The 26122-nt window shown below is 43.5% G+C and overlaps 1 protein-coding gene across 1 annotated transcript in view; it reads left to right on the top strand.

The window, feature by feature from the left end:
• LOC137536893 (zinc finger protein 850-like) overlaps positions 1 to 26122 on the top strand; it is a 42554-nt gene that overhangs the window by 6657 nt on the left and 9775 nt on the right. Inside the window, exons 5-9 of the mRNA XM_068259074.1 lie at positions 168 to 1365; positions 1850 to 1923; positions 14017 to 14114; positions 14226 to 14580; positions 17639 to 18913. Coding sequence (XP_068115175.1) covers positions 168 to 1365; positions 1850 to 1923; positions 14017 to 14114; positions 14226 to 14580; positions 17639 to 18913 — 3000 coding nt within the window. The remainder of the gene's footprint in view (positions 1 to 167; positions 1366 to 1849; positions 1924 to 14016; positions 14115 to 14225; positions 14581 to 17638; positions 18914 to 26122) is intronic.

Genomic DNA, 26122 nt, shown 5'->3' with positions numbered 1-26122 from the left:
CATAACTAAAGGGCCAAGAAGGACGGCGAGGGAGGCTACGGTGGTCCTCTGGGGCAAGGAAGCCCCAACTAAGTATGAAAAAGTTATAGTTAACCATCTCTGGTTCACTTTAAAGTGATTTTTTTTTTATTTGACCTTTACTTAGTTATGTCTTATTACCCCTACAGATGATAATGCAGAAGATAATGGCATCACACAATATTCTCCAGGAGTAAATACCCCCATTACTGGAAATACACATCCGAAACTTTACCATGAGGAGAGATCACCAGATCCCTCTAATCCCGAGGAACCTTCCAATGAATGTTATTTGAACAATTCAAATCTTGTTCTCCGTCCAGGAGAAAACTCAGAGGAGCGTCCATTTTTTTGTTCAGAGTGTGGGAAATGTTTCATTAGTAAAAGACACCTTCTTAAGCACCAGAAAATTCACACAGGGCAGCGGCCCTTCTCATGTTCACAGTGTGGCAAAGGTTTCATTAGGAATGGAGACCTTCTTGCACACTACAGAAATCACACAGGAGAGCGGCCTTTTTTATGCTCACAGTGTGGGAAAGGTTTTATGGAGAAAGGGCATCTTCTTAAACACCAAAACATTCACACTGGCACGCGGCCTTTTTCATGTTCAGAGTGTGGGAAATGTTTCACACAGAAAGGACATCTTCTTACACATCAAGTAATACACACAGGTGAACGCCCTTTTTCATGTTCAGAGTGTGGGAAATGCTTTACTGGTAAAGGAAGCCTTTGTAGACACCAGAGAATGCACACAGGCAACCACCCTTTCTCATGTTCAGAATGTGGGAAAGGATTTTCGGGTAAAGGAAGTCTTCATAAACACCAAAGGATTCACACAGGCGAGCGTGCTTTTTCATGTTCAGAATGTGGGAAAGATTTTTTACATAAGGAAAATCTTCTGAGTCATCAGAGAAGGCACAAAGGGGACCATCCTTTTTCATGTTCAGAGTGCGGAAAAGGATTCATGTTTAGGGCTCACCTTCTCATACACCAGAAAATTCACACAGGGGAGCGGCCTTTCTCATGTTTGGAGTGTGGGAAAAGTTTCATTGATAGAGGACGTCTCCTAGGCCACCAGAGAAGTCACACAGGCGAGCGTCCCTTTTCCTGTTCAGAGTGTGGGAAAAGCTTCATTCATAAAGGCAACCTTCTTACTCACCAGAGGAGTCACACAGGTGAACGGCCTTTTTTTTGTTCTGAGTGTGGGAAGAGTTTCACCCGTAAAGGAAGCCTTAATGCCCACCAGAGAAGTCACACAGGGGAGCGTCCTTTTTCATGTTCAGACTGTGGGAAAAGTTTCATTCATAAGGGTGACCTGCGTAAGCACCGTAAGCTTCACACTGGCTAGCATATTATTTTTATAAGCTAAAGGTTATAACAGTTGTATTAGGGTAAAAGGGCAAATTCAATGTGGTAAAAAAAGCCTCACTGATGCTTTTGAAGTATCTATGCTATATTTTCTCAATAGATGATGCTATATGAAAAACTAGGGTTAAAAACGCCCCCAAAAAACTAAACAGTCAAGTGAAAAAATAAAGACTAGTGAACCAAAACGATTGGCTGCAGCATGCATGTTTGTTCCCAACAAGAAAATGTTTTATCTGGTGAGGAACTAAATATTGTCCTAATTTATCAATTAACCACACCCTAGAGGTGGAGCTTGGATTCAACAAATCAAAGCTGCTAGCAGCTGGTCCAGTTAGGGCACATTGCTGTTATTCAGTGAGTGATTGGCTAGCCTCAGCCTTACTCCTCTGGATGAAGCTAATGGATATGTTAGGGGGGATTTTTTCTTAATCGGTATTCAGTGAGGCTGATTTTGTTAATGTAGCGAGAGGTTCCTGAGATTTTCATGTGCCTTCCAGAAAGGAACCAAAAACAGGCAAACACCAGGAGCCCTCTGTGGTTTATTATGTTGAAATAAATGGAATGAATAATGGTATGAAAATATACTGGTACTCACACAGCCAGGGTTTCAACAGTGGCAATTTACTTGAATAGAATTCCATCCCCTCTCCCCTGCGCATTTTATATGGTTCTGTATGGTTAACAGTCTATAAGTGTTCTATAAGCAATGAGATTCAGGATGCATGCCTGGCTTTTCAGTGACGTAGTTACATAGTTTGGTTGAAAAAAAAGACATCCATTCATTGAGTTCAACCAGAAAGTATGATACTAGCCTAAAACTAACGCTAGCCTGCACCTTTACATATGCCAGTTGATCCAGAGGAAACCCTTACTAGGCTTGGGCTAATTAGCCCCAAAAGGAGAAAAAAGATTCCGGGTCCATATGGTAATCAGATAAAATCCCTGTGAATTACCTAGTAATTGTAGCCATGGATATCCTGCGATGCAAGGAAAGCATCCAAGCAACCCTTAAAAGCAGCTACACTTATGGAGACTGCCAGGAGGGCCAGGTGCAGAGTGTGCAGGGGAGCTCTCAGGGTCACTCACCTCCCCAGGATCCAGCCACAGCAGCCCGTCTTCTTCATGTCCTCCTGGGGCCCCATCACTATGCCTAGACTGCTTTCACATGACATGAAAACAGAGAGTGATCTCAGCATAGAGATAGATAGAGCGCCCCCCAAGGACATGAAGAAGACTTGTAGCATGTAGTGGGATCCCAGGGAGGTGAGTGATCTGCAGGCTCTACTGCGCACTCTGCATAGTGGATGGGGGGGGGGGGGGGGGGGCAACGTGACGTATAGTGAAAGGGTGGGGGGGTATTGTGCTGGCTGCCCACACTAGGGTGGGAATGCAGCCTGAATCTCATGGTTTATAAACAACTTATAGACTGTTAACCATACACAACCATATAAAATATACAGGAAGCTAAAGTGGTAATTGACATCACCCAAAATAGAGTACATTGGTTTGGGACACACAAACTAATGTAAGCAGCAGTAGGGATGTGATATGTATACTGTCTGCATAGTGTGTGTACAGCTCATTGCAGACATAGGGCTTGATTCACTAAGATAAATAGCATGCCTTATCAAAGTTAGCACGCCTTATCAAAGTTAGCATGCCTTATCAAAGTTAACCCGCCTTATCAGAGTAGCATAGCAAGCGCTATGAACCCGCAGGGGCTTAGGGCAGGACGAGTGGAGCTCTCGCCACTGCCAATTAGCAGGCATAAGTTCGCTATGCTACTCTGATAAGGCATGTTAACTTTGATAAGGTGTGCTATTTGTCTTCGTGAATCAAGCCCAAACTGTGCAGTCACACTACACAAATCACACCCTTATTACTTCTCACATTAAAAGAAAATAATGCTGGCAGACTCCATATTTCTCTCATTAAAGGTTCTCTTTAATCCATCCACTGATCTGATTGAGATTTATATATGTTAACTCTTAGACTGCCAGCCTTTTTTTCAACAGCTACACACCGGTGCCAGCTGTTTGAATTATGTTTATGAAATGTCTTACCCGCCTCTACATGTACCAAAGTCCAGTAGATTTGACTGAGAAATATGCTAATTATTTTAAAAATCTAAAATGAAAATGTTGCTGTGAAAGCATTTCATTGTTCCATGTTCAAGCTGCATAGATTTGCAGAAACATTTGCATAATTCTGCCTCAACATAGAAATATTGGCATATTTTAAGCCAAGTAGAAAGTTCATATTGAACCAAAACTTTGTACTTAATGCCTTTAGATTTCCGTATTTTGGGAAAATTCTCCTATATACCAAGGGATATATATATACTCCTAATATTATAGGAGGAGCGATCTGGATTTGGTATTGTAAATCCGGGATAATAAGTGGTTCAAGGATGGATGCGTGGTGCTGCTCGCTGAGGTTGTATAAACATCTGTATAGATGGGAACAGGGAGGGGAAAAGACAAAAAGGAGGAGAGCGCACTCAATTTCAATATGACATAATAAAAAAGCTTCGCTGTGGAGTGTTCTCACCTCTAAGAGTGGCTGACTCGCCCGTATGGGTTGGTCAGTGATATGGCTTTCGTCCCTCTAACAGCCGGGGACGCAGGCTGTGGATGTAATCTTCTTCCGCAGAGTGTCTCCTTAGGTCCACAGGATACTCAGTGATCTGCACAGGTAGCTCTGTGCTGGTCCTCCTGGATAGGATGGCCGGGCTGGATTGTACTTGTAGCACTCCCAATGAGAGAGTGGATTGGTGTAAGGTGTGTGGAGTATCAGAAAGGAGAGCAAAGGAGGAGACAGAACGCAATGCAACTCTGCTAGATTTGCGCCCAGAGTCCCTGCGCATCAGTCATATTAGCCACCTCACTTATGGTACAGTGAGAGCGACATTCTGGACGACCGAGAAACACCTGCGCAGCGTCACTGTTACTGTTAAGAGTGGAAGAGGAGGAAGGCCACCTAGGGAGAGGCAGTTAAATAGCTGGCGCGCTAGCAGAGAGGACATTCAGCACTGCGGTGGCTAGAGGCTTGAACAGTCCCGCAGATAGGTGCTCTACATTTGCTTTTCAGCAAGGTATGGAATGGAATGGAATACATCTGGCCACTTGCTATAGGTAATAGCACTGAGCGGCCAGGATTTGTAGAGAGAAGTGTGCAGTAGGCTTGCGTGCAGTAAGGAGACACACAAAGTGTCTAGATGAACAGGTTTATTGTCGCAACGCATTTCAGGAGACCTTTCTCCCTTTTTCAAGCTGGCAAACCTGGCTGTTAGAGGGACGAAAGCCATATCACTGACCAACCCATACAGGCGAGTCAGCCACTAGAGGTGAGAACACTCCATGGAGAGGCATTTTTATTATGTCATATTGAAATTGAGTGCGCTCTCCCCCTTTTTGTCTTTTCCCCTCCCCGTTCCCATCTATACAGATGATTAGATTTCCGTGGCACAGGAATATGGGGACACGAAAACTCCTATAGACGTCCATGGCAAGTGGACGTAGTTTTCTACTAAATCGCCTTTAGCATACATGGTGTATGGATGCGGAAACACAGAAATGGCTATAGATGTCCACAGAAGTCTAAGGGTTAATAAGAGCTAGCCTGGTGATAAGGTACCCTCTTGCCAGTGGTGAATTGTATAATTGCAAATGCTTATTTTTCATCATTTGGGTTGATTCGCTACACACGGCTGCTCCAGCGGCGCGAGTTAGATAACAACTTGCACCCGCTATGCACGCTACACATGGTCATACTGCGTAGCGTGCGATATTTAGTTACATGCGTTGCTTACATAGCAACACACGCTTCTTTAAATGCCGGGGCTGCTACTATGTTAATTAACAGTTACTATGTAATATAGTAATTATGTTATTTAACATAGTAGCAGCCACTTTAGTGAAGTATTGCAGTCGCGATACTTCACAGCAGCACCCCGCAGCAGCACCCGGCATTTAAAGGAGCGTGCATTGCTGTGGAAGCAGCGAGCGTAAGTAAGCCACGCTATGCAGCATGACAGCCCGTATCGTGCATAGCGGGCACACATTTTTTAACCTGTGCTGCTGGAGCAGTGCTGTGTAGTGAATTAACCTCCATGTTACCCAACACTCCGCCTGTCCAATGAAGTCTCCTCTGCTTTTGCTCCTCCCCTGCTGTTGCTTAGAAAGCATGTGATCAGTTTGATCAAGAGGTAGATTTGTAAGGCCCTGATTTGCTGATCAGGATCATGTGCTATGGCTGAAAGTATAAGAGGGCTTAAGCATCTGAGCCGCCTTTGAGAAAAATAAATAAAACACACCTAACCTTAAGGGAGGTGTGGGCCGTTGCTGGAGGGGGGTCAGCAGTGGGTGAGCAGTGTGTCCACTTTCTGCTTCCATGAAGCAGGAAGTAGACACTCTGCAGATTTATTGCAGGATTTATAACAAAATAATGTTTTGCTTTAAAGGTTATTATGCTGTTGCTTATATTTTAGAGCAGAGAGGACGTTCTGCGTTCAGGTCCATTTTAATCATCAACATGCTGCCAACAATTACTGCAACAGTTATTTGTACAAGAGGACAAGCGTATCCTGGTGACTTTATTGGTAATATTCTCCAATAAAATTCTGCAATAAATATTTGTATGAGGCCTATTTGAGAAAACTGATTTCATTTAACAGGAGTATTTTGTAAAGGTGCACAGCTTCACCTAAACACGCATGCGCAAATCTGTGGAAAAGTATGTCTATAAAAACTACTAACTAAAGGATTAAACCAAATGTTTGACGATTTTTTTTGTGTGTGATCCTAAAAAATACCTGGTTTTGTATAGTCTATTAATTATTGAGTTTGATACTAATAGTAGCATTTTAAAATATGTTTTAATATCAGGTCCAATACAGGTGACCACTTTGTAATTTTTTACAAATAAACAAGAAAATATAGCAAATGAGGAGATGGAGGAGCACCCATGGAAACAGGACTTTGATGTGCTCAAGGTCACAGTATGGGCTGGGACCTACTAGAACACTTTTGTGAGTGTTTTTGAACTGCTGACAATCGCCGGCGATTTCAAAAATGCTTTGCCAATGAAGGTTGATGGTGGTGAACCCACTAGAGCAGTGGTCCTCAAACTAAGGCATGTGGGCCGAATGTGGCCCCCTGAGGTTTTTTTACCGGCCCCCCACACAGAAAATGTATTACTTATAGATAAGGTCAGCTCCATCTTTAAATATTGGTGGTCCGCATATGGAATATCAGTGCTGGCAGGAAGCAGTAATTTTGCTGGTTTCCAATCAAATTCCACATCAGGTGACACTGCTGTCCAATTGGACTGCAGGTTGTCACCTGGGTATGCTTCACTGTCTGGCCTGCAAAGACTTCCACATCATCTTATGTATACTCCGGCCCCCCAGCAGTCTGAAGTATGTTGACCCGGCCCTTGACCAAAAACGTTTGGGGACCCCTGCACTAGAGTGATTGCAATTAGAGCTAATCGTAATCGCAGGACATGCAACATTTTGTGAGCGTTTGCACTCTAATGTATTGCATAGTAGCAGGGAAATTGTTGTTGTTGCAAGAGCTACCACAAAAACACTAGCGATTGTGATAGCACTTTGCGATTTGTAGTGGTTTTTAGCCCTACCATTAACCACCAAATGAGCTGTCCAATGAGGCTGGCTACACCAATAGTAAAAACGTTCTTTATTTGAACGTCATTAAAATAAAAGTAAAAATGGCCATTGTAATTTTATTTTGACTTACTGTAATGTAATTTCAATGATGTTCAAATAAAGAGCATTCTTACTACTGGTGGTGCCAGCCTCATTGGACAGCCAAGAAAATATTCGATATTGCAGATGATTTGTGTGTGTATGCGTGTTGGTGCTCTATTTAGTTTGATTAGCAAGTCATGCAGCTACAATAAAATTTTTTTTTACTTCTTTGTAATAAAGTCCATAATGAGCAATAGTGTCTTAATGATCAGACAGTCTTGGTGGACAATTGGCTACCAAGACTTTTATCTGCTTACAAATTTGCTCATAAGCCAGTAGGAGGACCTAGAAAAAGAAGTCCAACCAGCATGGAGTAGGTGGGAGGAGGTGCCCCCAGGAAAAGTTTGACAAAGATTGTTCTAATCAATCTTACCTCAAATGAGGGTGATATCGGTATAGGCACTCCAAGTCTGCTGTGTTCTACATCAAGACACTGTGTATCTGACCTGAAGGAGCGAGTAAGACCCGCAAAACGAATTGTCTTTTTAAAGGGACTCTGTAACAAAAATGTCATTGTGTTTTCTACCATCCTACAGGTTCCTAAACCTATTATAATGTGCTCTGGCTTACTGCAGCACTTTATACTATCACCATCTCTGTAATAAATCAGCTTATCTTTCCCCTGTCAGACTCGTCGGCCTGTGTCTGGAAGGCTGCCAACTCTTCAGTGTGATCTGCTATGCATGCCCCCACTGCAGGCCCCCTCTATGCACACTCCAATGTGTGTGTTATTTACATAAGCCAGCTTTTCTCTGCTCTTTTATTATTTACAAGCTGGTTAAATCCTCTGTTCACATACTGATGAGTCACATACTGCAGAATTACAGACAACCGGGCAGAAACAATCAGCTTGTAACTCTTCAGTGAGCTGCAGGGGGAAACACACAAATGATCTCTTGAGATTCCAAAGGAAGGCTGTATACAGCCTGCTTGTGTATGGATGTATTTTCTATGTGTGGACATACTGTACATCAACCTACTTCCTGTTTTGGTGGCCATTTTGTTTGTTTACAAACAAACTTTTAAAAACTGTTTTTGACTACTTTTAATGCGACGGGGAGCAGCGAAATTGTGACAGAGGGGAATAGGAGATGTCCCCGAACACACTGGTATGTTTACTTTTGTGCGATTTTAACAGTACAGATTCTCTTTAAGTGTCCAATAAAATTGTTTTTTTATACCCTACCCCTCATCTGAGGTAAGATTGATTGTTATATATAATATCTTTGTCATAACTTTACCTTGGGGTGCCGCCTCCCACCCATCCCAGTATTCCCCCCCCCCCACCCACCCACCCACAGGGCTCCCCCCTGACATTAGTCCAGTGTTCTGTTTTTATTGGAAAGCAACCAACAATAAGAAGATTGTTTGACAGAACCGCATGGGGACAGAATTATCCACTTCATTAATACAACTATCTATGGAACACATGGCTGTTTAACACTACTATTTGGATGGCACACATGGCTACCAAATACTAATGTCTGGGGGATACATGGAAGCCTAACTTCTTAATTCTTAACTAAGTCTTGTACTTGGGTGCACATGTTTTCTTAATTCTGGCATCTGGGTAGCTCCTGGCAATTTAGTTCTGGTATCTGGAGGTGTTTGTATCTGGGGGGCACATGGTTATTTAATTTTGTTATCTAGGGAATCCAGCCACTGAGTTCTAGTATGTGAGGGCCACACCACTGTCTAATTACTATATTACACCTGCAGAAAAAACTAAACTGCCCCCATTGACCATTTGAGATTTTACAACCTGCTTTGTTAACCTTTCAAACAATAAATGGAGACTGGCAAGGTGGGGCACGGTTGTCTCATAATACTATTTGGAAGCACACGTCTACTTATTAGTAATATCTAGGTTCACAAATAGGCTACCTAATGCTAATATCTGAGGTACACGTGGAGGAAATAACCCCTAGTGTGAACAGGGCAAGTGGAGGCGAGGGAAATCTTTCAACCCCCACGCTATTGGCTGTTCCTACACCTCATCAAGACGCATTAACTCTTGGCTGACCACTCCCGTGCATAGAGACAGGGAAACTAGAAAATAATATACCAACCTATTGGTAATCTTCCTTTCCAGAAGCATATCCATGGTGGCATACAGATGGATTATCTCCACCCCTATGAACCCCTCAGGGCATCGGCTATGTTTATAAATTTTGCTTCCCCATTGCCTTGGCATTCTACTAACTCACGGAGTACAAACACAAGGGCAGGAACTATGTATGCCATCATACAGGGCTGGGCTGAGGCAGAGGCGAGAGAGGCTCCAGCCTCAGGGCGCAGGGTTAGAGGGGGCGCACAACTCACTCAGCTATAATTCCCCTATTGTGTTTGAAGCAGAGAGAAATAAGAAAAGAGGATACATGGCAGTGACTGCAAGCCAGATAACTAGAGATGAAGGTGCTGGGAGGTTTGGGGGCCCTTGGGTGCCTCTTAGTCTAATAGCAATCAGTGTGTGATGGCCGGGTTGGGAGGGACGGAGGGGCACGTTTTGGTGTTTCAGCCTTGGGTGCTGGAGGGCCTTGTCCCGGTTCTGCCATCATGGATATGCTTTAGAAAAATAAAATTACCGGTAGGGTAAGTATACTTTTTCCAATTTCCTAAAGGCTACATTATGTCTTACAGACTGCCTATAATTGGCATGTAATAAAAAGAACAGGAGAAATGACGCATAACATAAGATCTTTGATTCAATTCTTCTGAATTGATACATTATCAAAACGAGAACCTTCAAGAGGCTAAGGATTAGGTATTATGTGATCTAGCCCATCATGGACTTCATTTAGGCCCCGTTTACACTTGACTTGCACAACTGCATTGCGTTACCGTGTTTTACTGCACGGTAATGCAACAGCAAGGCAAAGCAATTGGGCCTAGCACACTTAAGGCGTCACGTTACTCCGGAAGTGCCCAAATGACCACTGCAAATTCAACAAAATGTTACCGTTGGACTTCCGCGGCGATGCAGTGGTGGCAAAATTAATATAAGTCAATAAGCGAAACAAGAAATTTAAACATGTTGGTGGAAGCTGTTCGGCGCATATGCGTGGAATGATGGCAATATGATGGGTGAACCCCATTGACTTACTTCCTATCCAACAGGGAGTATGTCACTGGGCGAGGGGCGGCGCAATGCATATGACCCTGTCAGTGCACTCTGCCGCATAGTCATATGATTGACATTTTGAGATGCGATCCGTTGGAGACATGGCATCCCACCACAAACGTACCAGGTGTAAAACTGTCCTTAAACTTTCCGCCCCGATTCAGGGGTACTTTAAGAAAGAAAGAAGGAAGGAGTGCGCCAAAAAAAGTCCATTTTTTGTTTGGGGGTAAAAAGAACAAAAAAAGTAATATATTTTTGATGCTGCAGTTCCTGTTTCTTCCACAAGATGGTGATCTCAAACATACCAAGAGGAAGGCACAGATGGGAAGCTATAGAGTCGGACCGGATGAAACGAAGAGAAGACAATTCAAGACATTCCTGGGAGTCAGCAGAGGAGTTAAAGGGACACTTAAGTCAAACGAAAAAAATAAGCTTTACTCACCTAGGGCTTCCAATAGCCCCCTGCAGCTGTCCGGTGCCCTCGCCATCTCCCTCCGATCCTCCTGGCCCCGCCAGCAGCCACTTCCTGTTTCGGTGACAGGAGATGACAGGATGGGGACACGAGTAATTCTTCGCGTTCCCAGACACATTAGCACCCTCTATGCTGCTATATGGTATATGATATATGCTATAGCAGCATAGATGGCGCTATTGTGGCCAGGAATGCGAAGAATCACTCGCGTTCCCAGCCTGTCAGCTCCTGTCACCGAAACAGGAAGTGGCTGCCGGCGGGGCCCGGAGGATCGGAGGGAGACGGCGAGGGCACCGGACAGCTGCAGCGGGCTATTGGAAGCCCCAGGTGAGTAAAACTCATTTTTGTCGTTTGACTTAAGTGTCCCTTTAAGATGATATTATTTTATATTTTTTATTTATCATTCAAATCCAGAAACTCATCGTGCCCCTGCTTCAAGCACCAGCAGATGCTGCTACACACAGAGATCTACATGTATTTTATGTATTGATTATTTAGCACTAGTGTTGTATTCTGCAGCTTTATGCAAATGTTCTTTACCTATGCTTATCATTTTCATCATTAGCATACATAGAACATTGTATAGAGATCAGTGAATGATTTACATTGGCCTCTGCAGTGGCGTAGCAATAGGGTTTGCAGAGGTCGCCACCGCATCGGGGCCCTTGGGCCAGAGGGGCCCCGTAAGGCCCTCCCTCAACTGCAGTATTAGCTCTTTACTGGTCCTGTGCTTGCAATAATCACTTCTATAGACACTTTGAATAGTGGTAATCATTAACAAGTTGCTCCCCATCCCCTTATTGCACCTCTGACACTGTAGTTGTCCTTGGCAGGTTTTGGTGCGCCGTATCAATTGTTATGTATAAAGTGCTGGGGGGGGGCATGTATAACTTGCACCGGGGCCCCTAGCTCCTAAGCTACACCACTGGGCCTCATTACAGAATGCAAAGTGTCCAGACTGGGTGCCTGTTGATTAAACATTGTTCTTTAGCTATGTATCTTTATTAGGCGATCCTGGCCGATACTTCACTCTCTAACCTTTCGCCACTGATGCCTAACACTACTTACCTACAACTAACACTACCCCTGCACCCCCCCCCCCCCCCCCCTTACGCCTAACACTAACCTCCGTACTATCTAACCCTAGCACTAACCCACCAGTATAGCAGCAACCGCCTCAGCTAGGTATGGATCTATGGCTTGCAGTGTTTGGGAGTGGCATGAGAATGGCTTAGTACCAGGTCTGGCCACCTCACAACCACTGCTTCATCCTGGTAAATGTCTGGAAAACTGCTATATAACATTTTCTAGGTGCTTTAAATTGTGCAGCATGGACCTGAAAGTGAAATTCCACCATTATTGAGAAAATATAATCTCCTTGGTTGACTTCCATAAATGACATTATTTTAAAGTGTACCTGTGTGTTTATAAAATGGCAAAAAATTAAATACGTCTGTAGAGAAAAGCCTCTGTATAACCAAGATTCCAGAAGCTTCCCTCATCCTCCTTCATCCCACCGTTCCAGTGCTGTTTGACAATGGCTTGCACTCCCATCCATGTATGAGCTTGGCATCACTGCGCAGGTGCAAGAACCGCCAACACTTGTGTTGTAGCACAGAGACAATCATCTTTTCCGTCCGTGCACGAGTGGCTCCATGCTACTATGCAGGCGCGGGCCGTCATTGGGGTGCAGGAGATTCAGAGAAGCTTCTGGATCCTCCAGAGGCTTCCCTCTATTGAGGTTAGTATCTAACTTTTCTTTTTTTAACGTTACAGGTTTGCTTTAAAGGACAACTGAAGTGAGAAGAACATGGGGGCTGCCATATTTATTTCCTTTTAAGTAATACCAGTTGCCTGGCAGCCTTGCTGATCTATTTGGCTGCAGAAGTGTCTAAATCACACACCTGAATCAAGCATGCAGCTAATCTTGACAGATCTGACAATAATGTCAGATCTGCTGCATGCTTGTTCAGGGTCTATGGCTAAAAGTATTAGAGGCATAATGGATAAGAAGGTTACCCTGGCAACTTGTATTGCTTAAAAGGAAATACATGTAGCTGCCTCCATATTCTTCTCACTTCAGGTGTCCTTTAAATTGCTCAACTTCTACTTGACTTCAGCTGCTTTACAAAGACTGGAGCAAACTTTATCTAGATTGCCAGCAACAGAGCTTCTAGTTTTTCCAGGTGTGGAAAAAAAAAGTAACAATCATTGTTACTTTAGTCAGATAATTACTAGGACTGGGAGTGTAACTGGGCTCTCCGCAGAAAAAAACTTGTGCTATGAAAGTACGGATTCCAAACTGGAAATTTCATGCAACCTAACCCTTATGATCAATTATGGAAAATCACAGCTGTCTGCAAACTGAAATTGATTGGTAATTTTTTTTAAACAAGGCTGTCAAAAACATCAAACACAATAGGGTAATGTTATGTTGACTGTATCATTGATACTATCAGATTTATAGAAGATCTCAGGTTGTCACTGTCTATTTCTCTATACAGAAGTGGCAGTATTTAGAAAGATTCAAGGCCTTCTACAAGGATGAATAATGGAGAATCAGCCACCCTTCAAATCACTGGGTAAGAGGCAGCAATGGAGTATTATACCTCGTTAGCCATCCGTAAAAGAAAGACCTTTTGAATTAGGATGATACCATTTATTGACTTATAAAGGAGAGAGCAGTATGGGGGGGTCCACCTAGATCCCCCATCATCTGATAAACATAATATAAACAATGTATTTAGGCTGGTTTCACAGTGGGACGTTACAGGCGCACGTTAGAGCAGCCTGTAACGCAGCCCACCGCACAGTAATGAAAAATCAATGGGGCTGTTCACAGTGCGGACATTGCGTTACATTGTAACGCTGCGTCACAATGCAACGTACTGCATGCAGTACTTTAGACGCGGCTGAGCCGCGTTAGACTGCTTGCACATGCTCAGTAATGTTGGGGAGGAGCGGAGAGCGGCCAGGCACATGGATAATTAATATGCACTGCACGTTATGACGTGCAGTGTTTACTTCCTGGAGCAGCCGCTCTGTGCGGCGATTGGCCGGCGGGACCACGTGATGCCGCATGCGCACAAGAGTGCGCATCACGGCATCACTGACGCCAGAGTGAGCTGCACAACGCGGCTCACTCTGACGTCCAGATACAGCACCACCAGGCGTTGAGTTAGGGGGACGTTATGCGACCTTAACGCCCCCTCTAACGCAACGTCCTGGTGTGAAATTAGCCTTAGTCAGTGTCTGTGTTTCCTACAGATGGATCCGGTAACAGGAACCCACCAGAGAGATGTACAGGTCCTCTTAATTCCCAGGATGTTACACTGGAAGACCACATTAGCCCTTATGATTATCAGGTAGGTGGAACTGAGGGTATAAAAACCAAGTTTTATTGTAACCTTCTGTAGAATATACTATATTGTAGTGTGAATGTATAAAGGTTGTTTTTTGTTACTGTTTTGATTCAGGGTGAAGAACAGCTAGATATGAAACCTGAGATTATAGAAGAAGAAGAAGAAGAGACACGTGTGATGTGTGTTCAGCATCAGCAGGAAGATGGAATGATGAGGACAATTAAAGTGGAAGAAGAAGAGACATATATATGGAATGATCGGCTGTATTCAGAGGAGGGTGAAATGATGGGGATGATTAAACAAGAAACACATCTAAAGAGTGATCCGCAGTCTATGGAGGAGGGTGTGATAATGGTGACAGTTAAAGAGGAAGAGGATACAGATGTGAGAGGTAACCAGCAGTCTATGGAGCAGGGTGACATGATGAGGACCAATAACGATGAGGAAACTTCTCAAGATATTAGCAGAGGTATGCAAGAAACACTACACAAAGATGTGTGTAATACATGGAGGCTTATATAAAAGGCGCACGGGGTCAGCTCAATTTAACATTACTGGATGCTGCATGACTATAAATGTGTGGGAAGACAGGAAGCAATTCTGAACTGGTAGCATATTGTTACACTTTTGATAGAAACTGTTTCTTTTTGATTAATATAAGTCATTTTCCTCTCTTTCCTTCAGTAACTGTCCCACAATCAGCTAACCTCATTGTACATAACTAGTACCATCTGCATACCTCAGAGTAACATCATGTTCCCAACTTATGAGGAGGAGATGCTATACACCCTATGAAAGGCCCATCTCCATTCCTCAGTATAACATCATAGTACCAACAAATGAGGAGGAGATACTGTACACCATCTGAAAGGCTCATCTCCATTCCTCAGTATAACATCATAGCACCAACAAATGAGGTGCAGATGCTGAATATCATATGAAAGGCTCATCTCCATTCCTCAGTATAACATCATAGTACCAACAAATGAGGAGGATATACTGTACACCATATGAAAGGCTCATCTCCATTCCTCAGTATAACATCATAGCACCAACAAATGAGGAGGAGATACTGTACACCATATACAAGGTCCATCTCCATTCCTCAGTATAAAATCATAGTACCAACAAATGAGGAGGAGACACTGTACACCATATGAAAGGTCCATCTCCATTCCTCAGTATAACATCATAGTACCAACAAATGAGGAGGAGATACTGTACACCATATGAAAGGTCCATCTCCATTCCTCAGTATAACATCATAGTACCAACAAATGAGGAGGAGATACTGTACACCATATGAAAGGTCCATCTCCATTCCTCAGTATAACATCATAGCACCAACAAATGAGGAGGAGATACTGTACACCATATGAAAGGCCTATCTCCATTCCTCAGTATAACATCATAGTACCAACAAATGAGGAGGAGATACTGTACACCATATGAAAGGTCCATCTCCATTCCTCAGTATAACATCATAGCACCAACAAATGAGGAGGAGATGCTGAATATCATATGAAAGGCTCATCTCCATTCCTCAGTATAACATCATAGTGCCAACAAATGAGGAGGACATACTGTACACCATATGAGAGGCCCATCTCCATTCCTCAATATAACATCATAGTACCAACAAATGAGGAGGAGATACCGTACACCATATGCAAGGTCCATCTCCATTCCTCAGTATAAAATCATAGTACCAACAAATGAGGAGGAGACACTGTACACCATATGAAAGGCCCATCTCCATTCCTCAGTATAACATCATAGTGCCAACAAATGAGGAGGAGATACTGTACACCATATGAAAGGTCCATCTCCATTCCTCAGTATAACATCATAGTACCAACAAATGAGGAGGAGACACTGTACACCATATGAAAGGCCCATCTCCATTCCTCAGTATAACATCATAGTGCCAACAAATGAGGAGGAGATACTGTACACCATATGAAAGGCTCATCTCCATTCCTCAGTATAACATCATAGTACCAACAAATGAGGAGGAGATACTGTACACCATATGAAAAGTCCATCTCCATTCCTCAGTATAACATCATGAAACCAACAAATGAGGAGGAGATACTGTACACCATATGAATGGCCTATCTCTATTCCTCAGTATAACATCATAGTACCAACAAATGAGGAGGAGATGCTGTACACCATATGAAAGGCCCATCACCATTCCTCAGTATAACATCATAGCACCAACAAATGAGGAGGAGATACTGCACACCATCTGAAAGGCTCATCTCCATTCCTCAGTATAACATCATAGCACCAACAAATGAGGTGCAGATGCTGAATATCATATGAAAGGCTCATCTCCATTCCTCAGTATAACATCATAGTACCAACAAATGAGGAGGAGATACTGTACACCATATGAAAGGCCCATCTCCATTCCTCAGTATAACATCATAGTGCCAACAAATGAGGAGGAGATACTATACACCATATGAAAGGTCCATCTCCATACCTCAGTATAACATCATAGTACCAACAAATATCATATGAAAGGCTCATCTCCATTCCTCAGTATAACATCATAGCACCAACAAATGAGGAGGAGATACTGCACACCATCTGAAAGGCTCATCTCCATTCCTCAGTATAACATCATAGCACCAACAAATGAGGTGCAGATGCTGAATATCATATGAAAGGCTCATCTCCATTCCTCAGTATTGCATCATAGTACCAACAAATGAGGAGGAGATACTGTACACCATATGAAAGGCCCATCTCCATTCATCAGTATAACATCATAGTGCCAACAAATGAGGAGGAGATACTGTACACCATATGAAAGGCCCATCTCCATTCCTCAGTATAACATCATAGTGCCAACAAATGAGGAGGAGATACTGTACACCATATGAAAGGCCCATCTCCATTCCTCAGTATAGCATCATAGCACAAACAAATGAGGAGGAGAATACTGTACACCATATGAGAGGCCCATCTCCATTCCTCAGTATAACATCATAGTACCAACAAATGAGGAGCAGATGCTGAATATCATATGAAAGGCTCATCTCCATTCCTCAGTATAACATCATAGTACCAACAAATGAGGAGGAGAATACTGTACACCATATGAAAGGCCCATCTCCATTCCTCAGTATAACATCATAGTACCAACAAATGAGGAGATACTGTACACCATATGAAAGGTCCATCTCCATTCCTCAGTATAACATCATAGTACCAATAAATATGTGTGGTGCTGGGCTCCTGTTAACTGGGACTGTACAGTGCTGCTGTGTGTGATGCTGGGTGCTGGGCTCCTGTTAGCTGGGACTGTATAGTCCCAAATAACAGGAGCCCAGCCCCCCGGCACCCCACACATATCAGCACTGTAACAGTCCCACACATATTATTTCTTTCCCAGCACACCTGTCACACATGCCAGAGCTCGATAACGTCACTCACTGCTGGAGCCACACACATGACTGCTGCCTGCACACAGGAGAATGTATGTTCTATAACTATTATTATTACTTTTCCTACAGATGGACACAATTTTGGGAGCATTTCAAAAGGACACCTTATTTCTCCACCAGATTACAGTACAGACGACAATGTATTTTCTTGTAAAGATTGTGGCAAAGTTTTTAACAGGAAAAGATACCTTGATAAACACCAGAAAATTCACACAGGAGAGCGTCCTTTTTCATGCGTAGAGTGCAGAAAAAGTTTCACTCAGAAAGGCCACCTGCTTACACATCAGAGAATTCACACAGGAGAACACCCCTTTAAGTGCCCAGAGTGTGGGAAAAGTTTCACTCAGAATGGACACCTTCTAAAACACCAGAGAATTCACACAGGTAAACATCCCTTTTCATGTTCAGAGTGTGGGAAAGGATTTTCTGGAAAAGGAAATCTTCAGAAACACCAGAGAATGCACACGGGGGAACGTCCTTTTTCGTGTTCAGTCTGTGGAAAAGATTTCCTTCATAAAGAAAACCTTGTCAGTCACCAGAGAAGACACGCAGGTGACCATGCTTTTACATGTTTAGAGTGTGGAAAAGGTTTCATGTTTAGGGCACATCTACGCACTCACCAGAAGATTCACACAGGTGAACGGCCTTTTTCATGTTCTGAGTGTGGGAAAAGCTTTACTCAGAAAGGACAACTTCTTACACACCTGAGAATTCACACGGTGGAGCATCCATTTTCATGTACAGAGTGTGGGAAGAGGTTCACTCAGAGTGGAAATCTTCTAACACACCTGAGAAGTCACACAGGTGAACATCCCTTTTCGTGCGCAGAGTGCGGAAAAACCTTTGCACAGAAAGGACACCTTCTTACACACCTGCGAATTCACACCGGTGAGCGGCCTTTTTCATGTTCAGAGTGCGGAAGAGAATTCTCACATAAGGAAAACCTCCGGAATCATCAAAGACGGCATGCAGGCGATCATCCGTTTTCCTGTTCAGAGTGTGGAAAACGCTTCACATTTAGGGGACACCTGGCCATACACCAGAAAATTCACACTGGGGAGCGCCCTTTTTCATGCTCAGAGTGTGGGAAAAGCTTTATTGACAAGGGACGCCTTCTTGAACACCAAAAAAGTCACACAGGTATGCGCCCCTTTTCGTGTTCAGAGTGTGGGAAAAGTTTCATTTATAAAAGGAACCTTCTGACGCACCAAAGAAGTCATACAGGTGAACGTCCTTTCTCCTGTTCAGAATGTGGTAAATGTTTCACACGCAAAGGAAGCCTTGTCGCTCACCAGAAAAATCATTCTGGTGGTTGTCGTTATTCGTGTTCAGAGTGTGGGGAACGTTTCATATGGAAAGGAGACCTCCGTAAACATCAAGCTATTCACACTTGCTAGCTCCCTTTTTGTCTTGTTCAGACTCAGAGGTGTGACTCCTGCTGATGTTGGTGGCATATTTGTGATTTTGTAAACTGAATTTGTCTGTCAGTAGGTTACTTTGTGAGGATTTAGAGGTATTTAATGTTTCTTGGGTACAGACTCTATGCAAATCCAATTAAGGAACACAACAAACTAGTTGCCATGGATTCCAGTAACAAACAAACTAAAAATCTTACCAATACAGCAAATTACCTTCAAGTCCCTTAAAGCAGACCTAAACTCAAAACTCCCTCTCTGCTATAAAAGATATGCAATAGCATTATAACCTTTAAAGAAAAATAATTTCTTTGTTACAGCTGATACAGATCCTGCAGTAAAGCAGAAATGTATCTACGTCCTGCTTTCATAGAAGCAGACATATTGTTAACATCCGTGCTTTCCAATGAGCTTATCTGTCATCTCTGCTGTGGCAGTCATGAGACACAGGGGAGAGATCAAATTACAACTTGTGATTAGTCACAGATGAGGAGGGATTAGACAGGCTAAACTCTCTAAATACATACAAGAGGCATTTATCTCTGTTTACCTTCTGTCCTGTGCAAGAGCTTGTCAGATTTGATCCCAAATTAGCATGTACTGGTGGTAGACGGTAATAAATACCTTGTCAGGTTTAGGTATGTCTGCACTGTGTGCTTTCTCTGTTGGTCCTTATACCTCTGGATCATCACAAGACTGAATGGCAAAGGTCAGGTTTTGAGTCATATGTCAGCTATAGGTCACTGATTTTTCCAGAGCAACCTTCAGCTAATACAGCAAGTGATTGGCAGCGCTCCTAGGCTGCAAATGTAACGAAACCAACAGAGATGTGCAGATCCCCCTGGGGCTAAATACTCACGTTGAATACAAATCAGATGCAAATTATGTACTAATCACTATTCTATGAATTTAAATGCAAACTGAAGCACATGGAGGCAGCTAACCTAAAGTATACTTATGTTTTTTTTATACAGCAGAAGGTAATGGAAGCGCTTCCAAACAGACGCTGCACTTGACTGACTACTTGCACAAATGTGCAGTGCTTGAATAACAGGCAGATTACACACCTTGCATTCAAAAAACGTACAGTAAAAGGAGGTTGTTATCTTCAGCATAATATGTTCACAGTGCCCAAATTATTCCCTACTAGACTCTCCCACGACAATGGGGGAAAAAAAACATAAGTATACTTCAGGCTATCTGCATCCATGTGCTTCAGTTTGCATTCAAATTCTTAGAATAGTGATTAGTACATAATTTGCATCTGATTTGTATTTGAAGTGTTGGTTTCATTTCATTTGCAGCCTAGGGGCGCTGCCTTTTGAACAAATGTGTATAACATTTATGGCTAGCAGCACCAGGTAAGAATTATGTTTTTCACTGTTAGATTAGTGTTTGAATTATGCTTTACTGTTTGAATTATGCTTCACTGTTAGACTAGTGGTTAGGTCTCTCCCATGGGGGCACGTCATCGTCGTGGGAGAGTCTAGTAGGGAATAATTTGTGCACATATTATGCTGTAGCTGACGCCCTCCTTTACTGTACCTGTTTTGAATGCAAGGTGTGTAATCTGCCCGTTATTCGAGCTCTGCATACTTCTGCAGGTAGTCAGTCAGGTGCAGCGTCTGCTTGGAAGTGCTGCTTTTCCCTTCTGCTGTATAAATCTTCAGCCAATGCTTCCCCCAATGATGATAATGATGACTTGTCCTCTGTTTGTTTATTAGAAGATACAAAGCTCATACTTATACATCCAGCACCATAGCAGACCGTGATAATCACAATTGGACACCCATCTGAAATATTTGTTGATTCTTGTAACGGAAATAAAACTCTTACTAACAGACATTTCATTTGTTTTTATGTACAAACTTATATCTGTTTTGGAACAATGTAACAACTTATTTTGGATCTATCAGAGGAATTTTATGATAACAAACAGAGAGGTTCAATATGCTTAAATAAATACATTGCAGCACTGATGGGGCTCTGATGCTATAAAGAGAAAACAAATCCCCTTTCCTTGTTTTCACTACAGATATCCAAATGTGTTTGGGGGGAAGAAAGGGAATGGCAGGCAGCAAGGGAAATGACAAGGGCATTCTATCTACTCTAATATATGCAGCCTGGCGTCACTCGCCCCAGCACCATGTAAGGTCACATTGCCGCCATTCCATCGGCCCACCACTCCCCGCATTGCAACAGAATGTGCTGTCCGCTGTCTCCGCATCTGTACAGCCTAAGCCCAGTGATATCCCCTGAGGGATCAGGTCCCAATCAATTTAGAGTGTATATGGGCCTCTGCACAATTGTTCCTTTGGGTATGAGATGAGACCCCCTCCTCTATGGAAATCAGAAAATCTGTGGATGATGTTAGCTCTTGGTTCATCTTTGTTGCAGATGAACAAGTACATGTCATGTCACCAAACCCAATGTTGCAGAAGGCTTTGAGGTCAGACCCTGGGGCCACCTCCCACAATGGGAGCAGCTCAATTACACTGTAGTTCAGCTAGATCACCGCTAGATATAAGAGTTTGCTCAGCCCTGAGGGCTCCATGGGTATTTCTATAAGTTGTTTATCCCTCAAGCTGTAGGTATAGTAAGGCCATGAGAACTTATTTACACCACACAAATGTCCAGGCTTGCTTATACTTTGCAGTTTATGCAGAAATAAAATCAGTTCTAACTATTGATCATTTGTTTCCCACACTGTATAACATCCACTTACCAACTTTGCCCCTAGCATCTGGAACTCAGATGCCACCTGCATCCTCTTTTGATGCTCATGGAATATAGGTCCATCTCACCCAGGTGTGCTTCTCAATTTCCTGTGTCCCTGGCTCTGCACCTCTAAGTAAAGCCTTGTACACACGCTAGATTAATCTCGGCCAAGGTGACCAATAATGACCGCTTCTGCCAAAACTCTAGTGTTAGTACAGTGTCCCCCAACGTCTTGTTCAGCGATCAGCATAGCAACAGAACATGTCAATATCGTGGATGTGTGCATCCTTGGCCCTGCAATGTCACCCGTGGGACCAGGTCCCAAACCCCGCCAGGCAACATGACTCGTATGTGTGTATGAGGCTTAATGCCCTCACCATGCAACTAACCAATCATACGGTAAAAGGGACTGGAACCTGGCATGCTGGACAGCATGGAATACATGAAAACTGAAAAAAGTGGTGGAATACCTGGAGAAAAAATATAGCATCTTGTACAAAAATGAGCAAAACCTATACATTATACATCACTATTCCAAGAAAGTACTATTTGGGATTAGGGCTAAACGGATACAAATGTTTATCAGTTTATTTTCACTTCAGGCTTGCTTTAACTGTATATATATTTATAGAAACCACTGTTTAAGCACATTAGGCTGCATTTAATAAACAGAACAGGGGGAAATGGAGCAGGTGTTCGATTCTAATTGGTTGGTCTGAGCATTTGTTTCCCTCCTGTTTTGCATCCCATTTGCTCCAGTTCCTGCCTTGGTTTTCATAAGTCTACTTTACTGTATTTAAAGTCAGTAAAACGTTAAAATATTCTGCCCTGAAAAGAAACTGATGCGTGTAGTTTCCACCCTGCACTTTATAGATCTCTGCTTTGAATTTAGTCTACAACAGTAATGTGCTTTTTAATTTTTTTTTATATTAGGTTTTATAGTGTCACATGATATTTCGTATCTCTGTAAGGTTACCCTCTATGGCAGCCTTTCTCATCCTCTTTACCCAGGAGGAACCTTTCAAATACATTTTGGATCTCAGGGAACCTCTGCATTAATGGAGGTGGGATTTATTTTATAGTTGGAATGGTCATTATAAGTGGATGAGGCTAAACACTTTTTATTATTGTAATAGTCCCCATTCCATGTTTCTCCTTTGCATGGCACCCATTTCATGCCCTCCATATTTCAGTTTCCTGGTGTTAGTGTTTTCTCTCTTTCCTCCTCATCTGCTCTACACACATGCTTAGTTCTGGCATGCCACACGTTTATTCATCACCAATGTAATGTTTCATAACAGTCACATGGCTATTGCACCAGTGATGATGAACAAGTAAGGAAGAGTTCAGGATGGACAGAAAATGAGTAAAGAGGACATTAAGAAGCTGGGGAGGTCATTTTGAAACATTCTCAACTTGCCAGCTGAGGCAGCAAATGCCAGGGAATCCCTGTTTGAGAAAGACTGCCCTATAGGCTGCATGGAAGGCAGTAGAAATGTGTTTCAAATAATATCTGGTGAGGGGTTTAAAATGTGAAAGTCCTTCTATTTATGTTAGCTAAGTCCTTCCCTGATTTACTTATTTGAGATACCTTCAATACTCATACCTCCCAACTTTTTGAGATAAGAAAGAGGAACACTTTAAGACACTCCCCTGCCACACCCCTGGGCGTGCAAATGTATTTATTTTAGTATTTATATAGCACTGACATTTTTCGCTGTACAGAATATATTGTCACAGAAGGGCTCACAATATAGTCCCTACCATAGTGGCTGGATGGTGTTACTGGTTAAGGAGACCAGGGTTCGAATCTCGGCTCTGCCTGTTCAGTAAGCCAGCACCTATTCAGTAGGAGACCTTTGGCAAGTCTCCCTAACACTGCTACTGGCTATAGAGCGCATCCTAGTGGCTGCAGCTCTGGCGCTTTGAGTCCGCCAGGAGAAAAGCACAGTATAAATGTTATTTGTCTTGTCATATGTCTATGTATTTATCGTAGTCTAGGGCCAACTTAGGGGGAAGCCAATTAACCACCCTGGCGTTCTGATTAAATCGCCAGGGTGGCTGCGGGAGGGTTTTTTTTAAATAAAAAAAAAACTATTTCATGCAGCCAACTGAAAGTTGGCTGCATGAAAGCCCACTAGAGGGCGCTCTGGAGGCGATCTTCCGATCGCCTCCGGCGCCCAGAATAAACAAGGAAGGCCGCAATGAGCGGCCTTCCTTGTTTTGCTTATATCGTCGCCATAGCGACGAGCGGAGTGACGTCATCGACGTCAGCCGACGTCCTGACGTCAGCCGCCTCCGATCCAGCCCTTAGCGCTGGCCGGAACTTTTTGTTCCGGCTACGCTGGGCTCAGGCGGCTGGGGGGACCCTCTTTCGCCGCTGCTCGCGGCGAATCGCCGCAGAGCGGCGGCGATCAGGCAGCACACGCGGCTGGCAAAGTGCCGGCTGCGTGTGCTGCTTTTTATTTCATTAAAATCGGCCCAGCAGGGCCTGAGCGGCAGCCGCTGGCGGTGTTGGACGAGCTGAGCTCGTCCAGACCGCTCAGCTGGTTAACATATCTATTTTTTGGAGATGTGGGAGGAAACCAGAGTGCCAAGAGGAAACCCACACAGACATAGGGAGAACATACAAACTCCTTGCATATTTTGACCTGGCTGGGATTCGAACCAGGGACCCAATGCTCAGAGCCGAGACAAGGTCCTCCAGCACCCAATGCTGAGACACCTAAGTGCCCCCCCCCCTCCATCCATCCCACCCACCCACCCCCCCCAGCTGTCACACACTGATTGCTCTTAGACTAAGAGGTGCCCCAGGGCCCCCAACACCTTAATCTCTAGTTATCTCACTTCCAGTCACTGCCATGTATCCCCTTTTCTTATTTTTCTCTGCTTCAAACACAATAGAAGAATGATAGCTGAGTGAGTTGTGCGCCCCCTCCTACACTGCGCCCTGAGGCTGGAGCCTCTCTTGCCTCTGCCTCGATCCAGCCCTGCAACGCTGCAAAGCGAGAGCACTAACCACTGCGCCACCGTGCTGCCCCATATCACAAAGAATTCAAACTCAAAAGATGTACAGGTAGTTTTATCATTCAAACCACACTGGTCCTTTCTATCATCATTAGTTTTTCTTAGTAAAAACATTTGAAAATAAGAAATACATCCAATCTAGTTGATAGGCATAACATTTAGAGTCAGTTAAACACATTTTTTCAGTAGAAAAATACATATATTTACATAGATCTTAGAGTCCTGAAAGAGGGACAGATGAGGAAGAAAGGGACAGAGGGATTTGGCTCCAAAAGAGGTACATCCAGGAGGTATGTCATTACAGGTAGGGTCGGACTGGGACACTGGGGGCCCACCAAAGACATTTCAACCTGAGTCCCCTCCTTCAATATAAAGTAATGGCCTACTTTGCAGAGGTTGCGATCGCAGAGGTTGCCAAAGGGGCCCAGAAGGGCCCTCCCTCAACTACAGTATTACCTCTCTATTGGTCCTTTGCTCATAATAATCACTTCTATAGATACTTTGAATAGTGGTAATCATTAACAAACTGAACGAACCATCCCCTTCTTGCACCTCTGACACTGTAGTTGACATTATTATTATTATTTAGTATTTATATAGCGCCGACATATTACGCAGCGCTGTGCAGTGTATATATATATATATCTTGTCACTAACTGTCCCTCAAAGGAGCTCACAGTCTAATCCCTACCATTACCATATGTCTATATTATGTAGTGTAAGTACTGTAGTCTAGGGCCAATTTTTTAGGGGGAGCCAATTAACTTATCCGTATGTTTTTGGAATGTGGGAGGAAACCGGAGTGCCCGGAGGAAACCCACACAGACACGGAGAGAACATACAAACTCTTTGCAGATAGTGCCCTGGCTGGGATTCGAACCAGGGACCCAGTGCTGCAAGGCGAGAGAGCTAACCACTACGCCACCGTGCTGCCATTGGCAGGTTTTGGTGCGTCGTATCAATTGTTATGTATAGAGTGCTTGGGGGGCCCCATTGTAAAATTTGCATCGAGGCCCACAGCTCCTTAGCTACGCAAGGAGGGGGGGGGCCCACCAGAGACCTGGAGGGGGGGGGGGGGGCACCGAGGGAAAAAACTGTACTACTGTGGCCCAGTTCGACCCTGATTACAGGAGTATAATGTGTATATGAAATAATCCGGGAGACACAGAGAAAGCAGTATAACACAAAGAAGTATAATGATCTTTGCAGTTCCACTAATGGCCACAAGATGTAGAGCTTTCTTATACCATTTGAGACACAGAAATTGAAAGGACAGAATGGCAGGAAGTTGGGGATCAGATGCAGCTGGAGGAAGTAGAGAGGAGACATTGCTGGGACTGGCAGCAGAGGAGGTAATAATAATATATTATTTCATATTCACACTCAGCAACCC

Source organism: Hyperolius riggenbachi, chromosome 10, assembly GCF_040937935.1.
Source record: "Hyperolius riggenbachi isolate aHypRig1 chromosome 10, aHypRig1.pri, whole genome shotgun sequence".
NCBI classification, from domain to species: Eukaryota; Metazoa; Chordata; class Amphibia; order Anura; family Hyperoliidae; genus Hyperolius; species Hyperolius riggenbachi.
The sequence above is the reverse complement of the archived record's forward strand: the minus strand, read 5'-3'. Positions and strand labels throughout refer to the sequence as shown.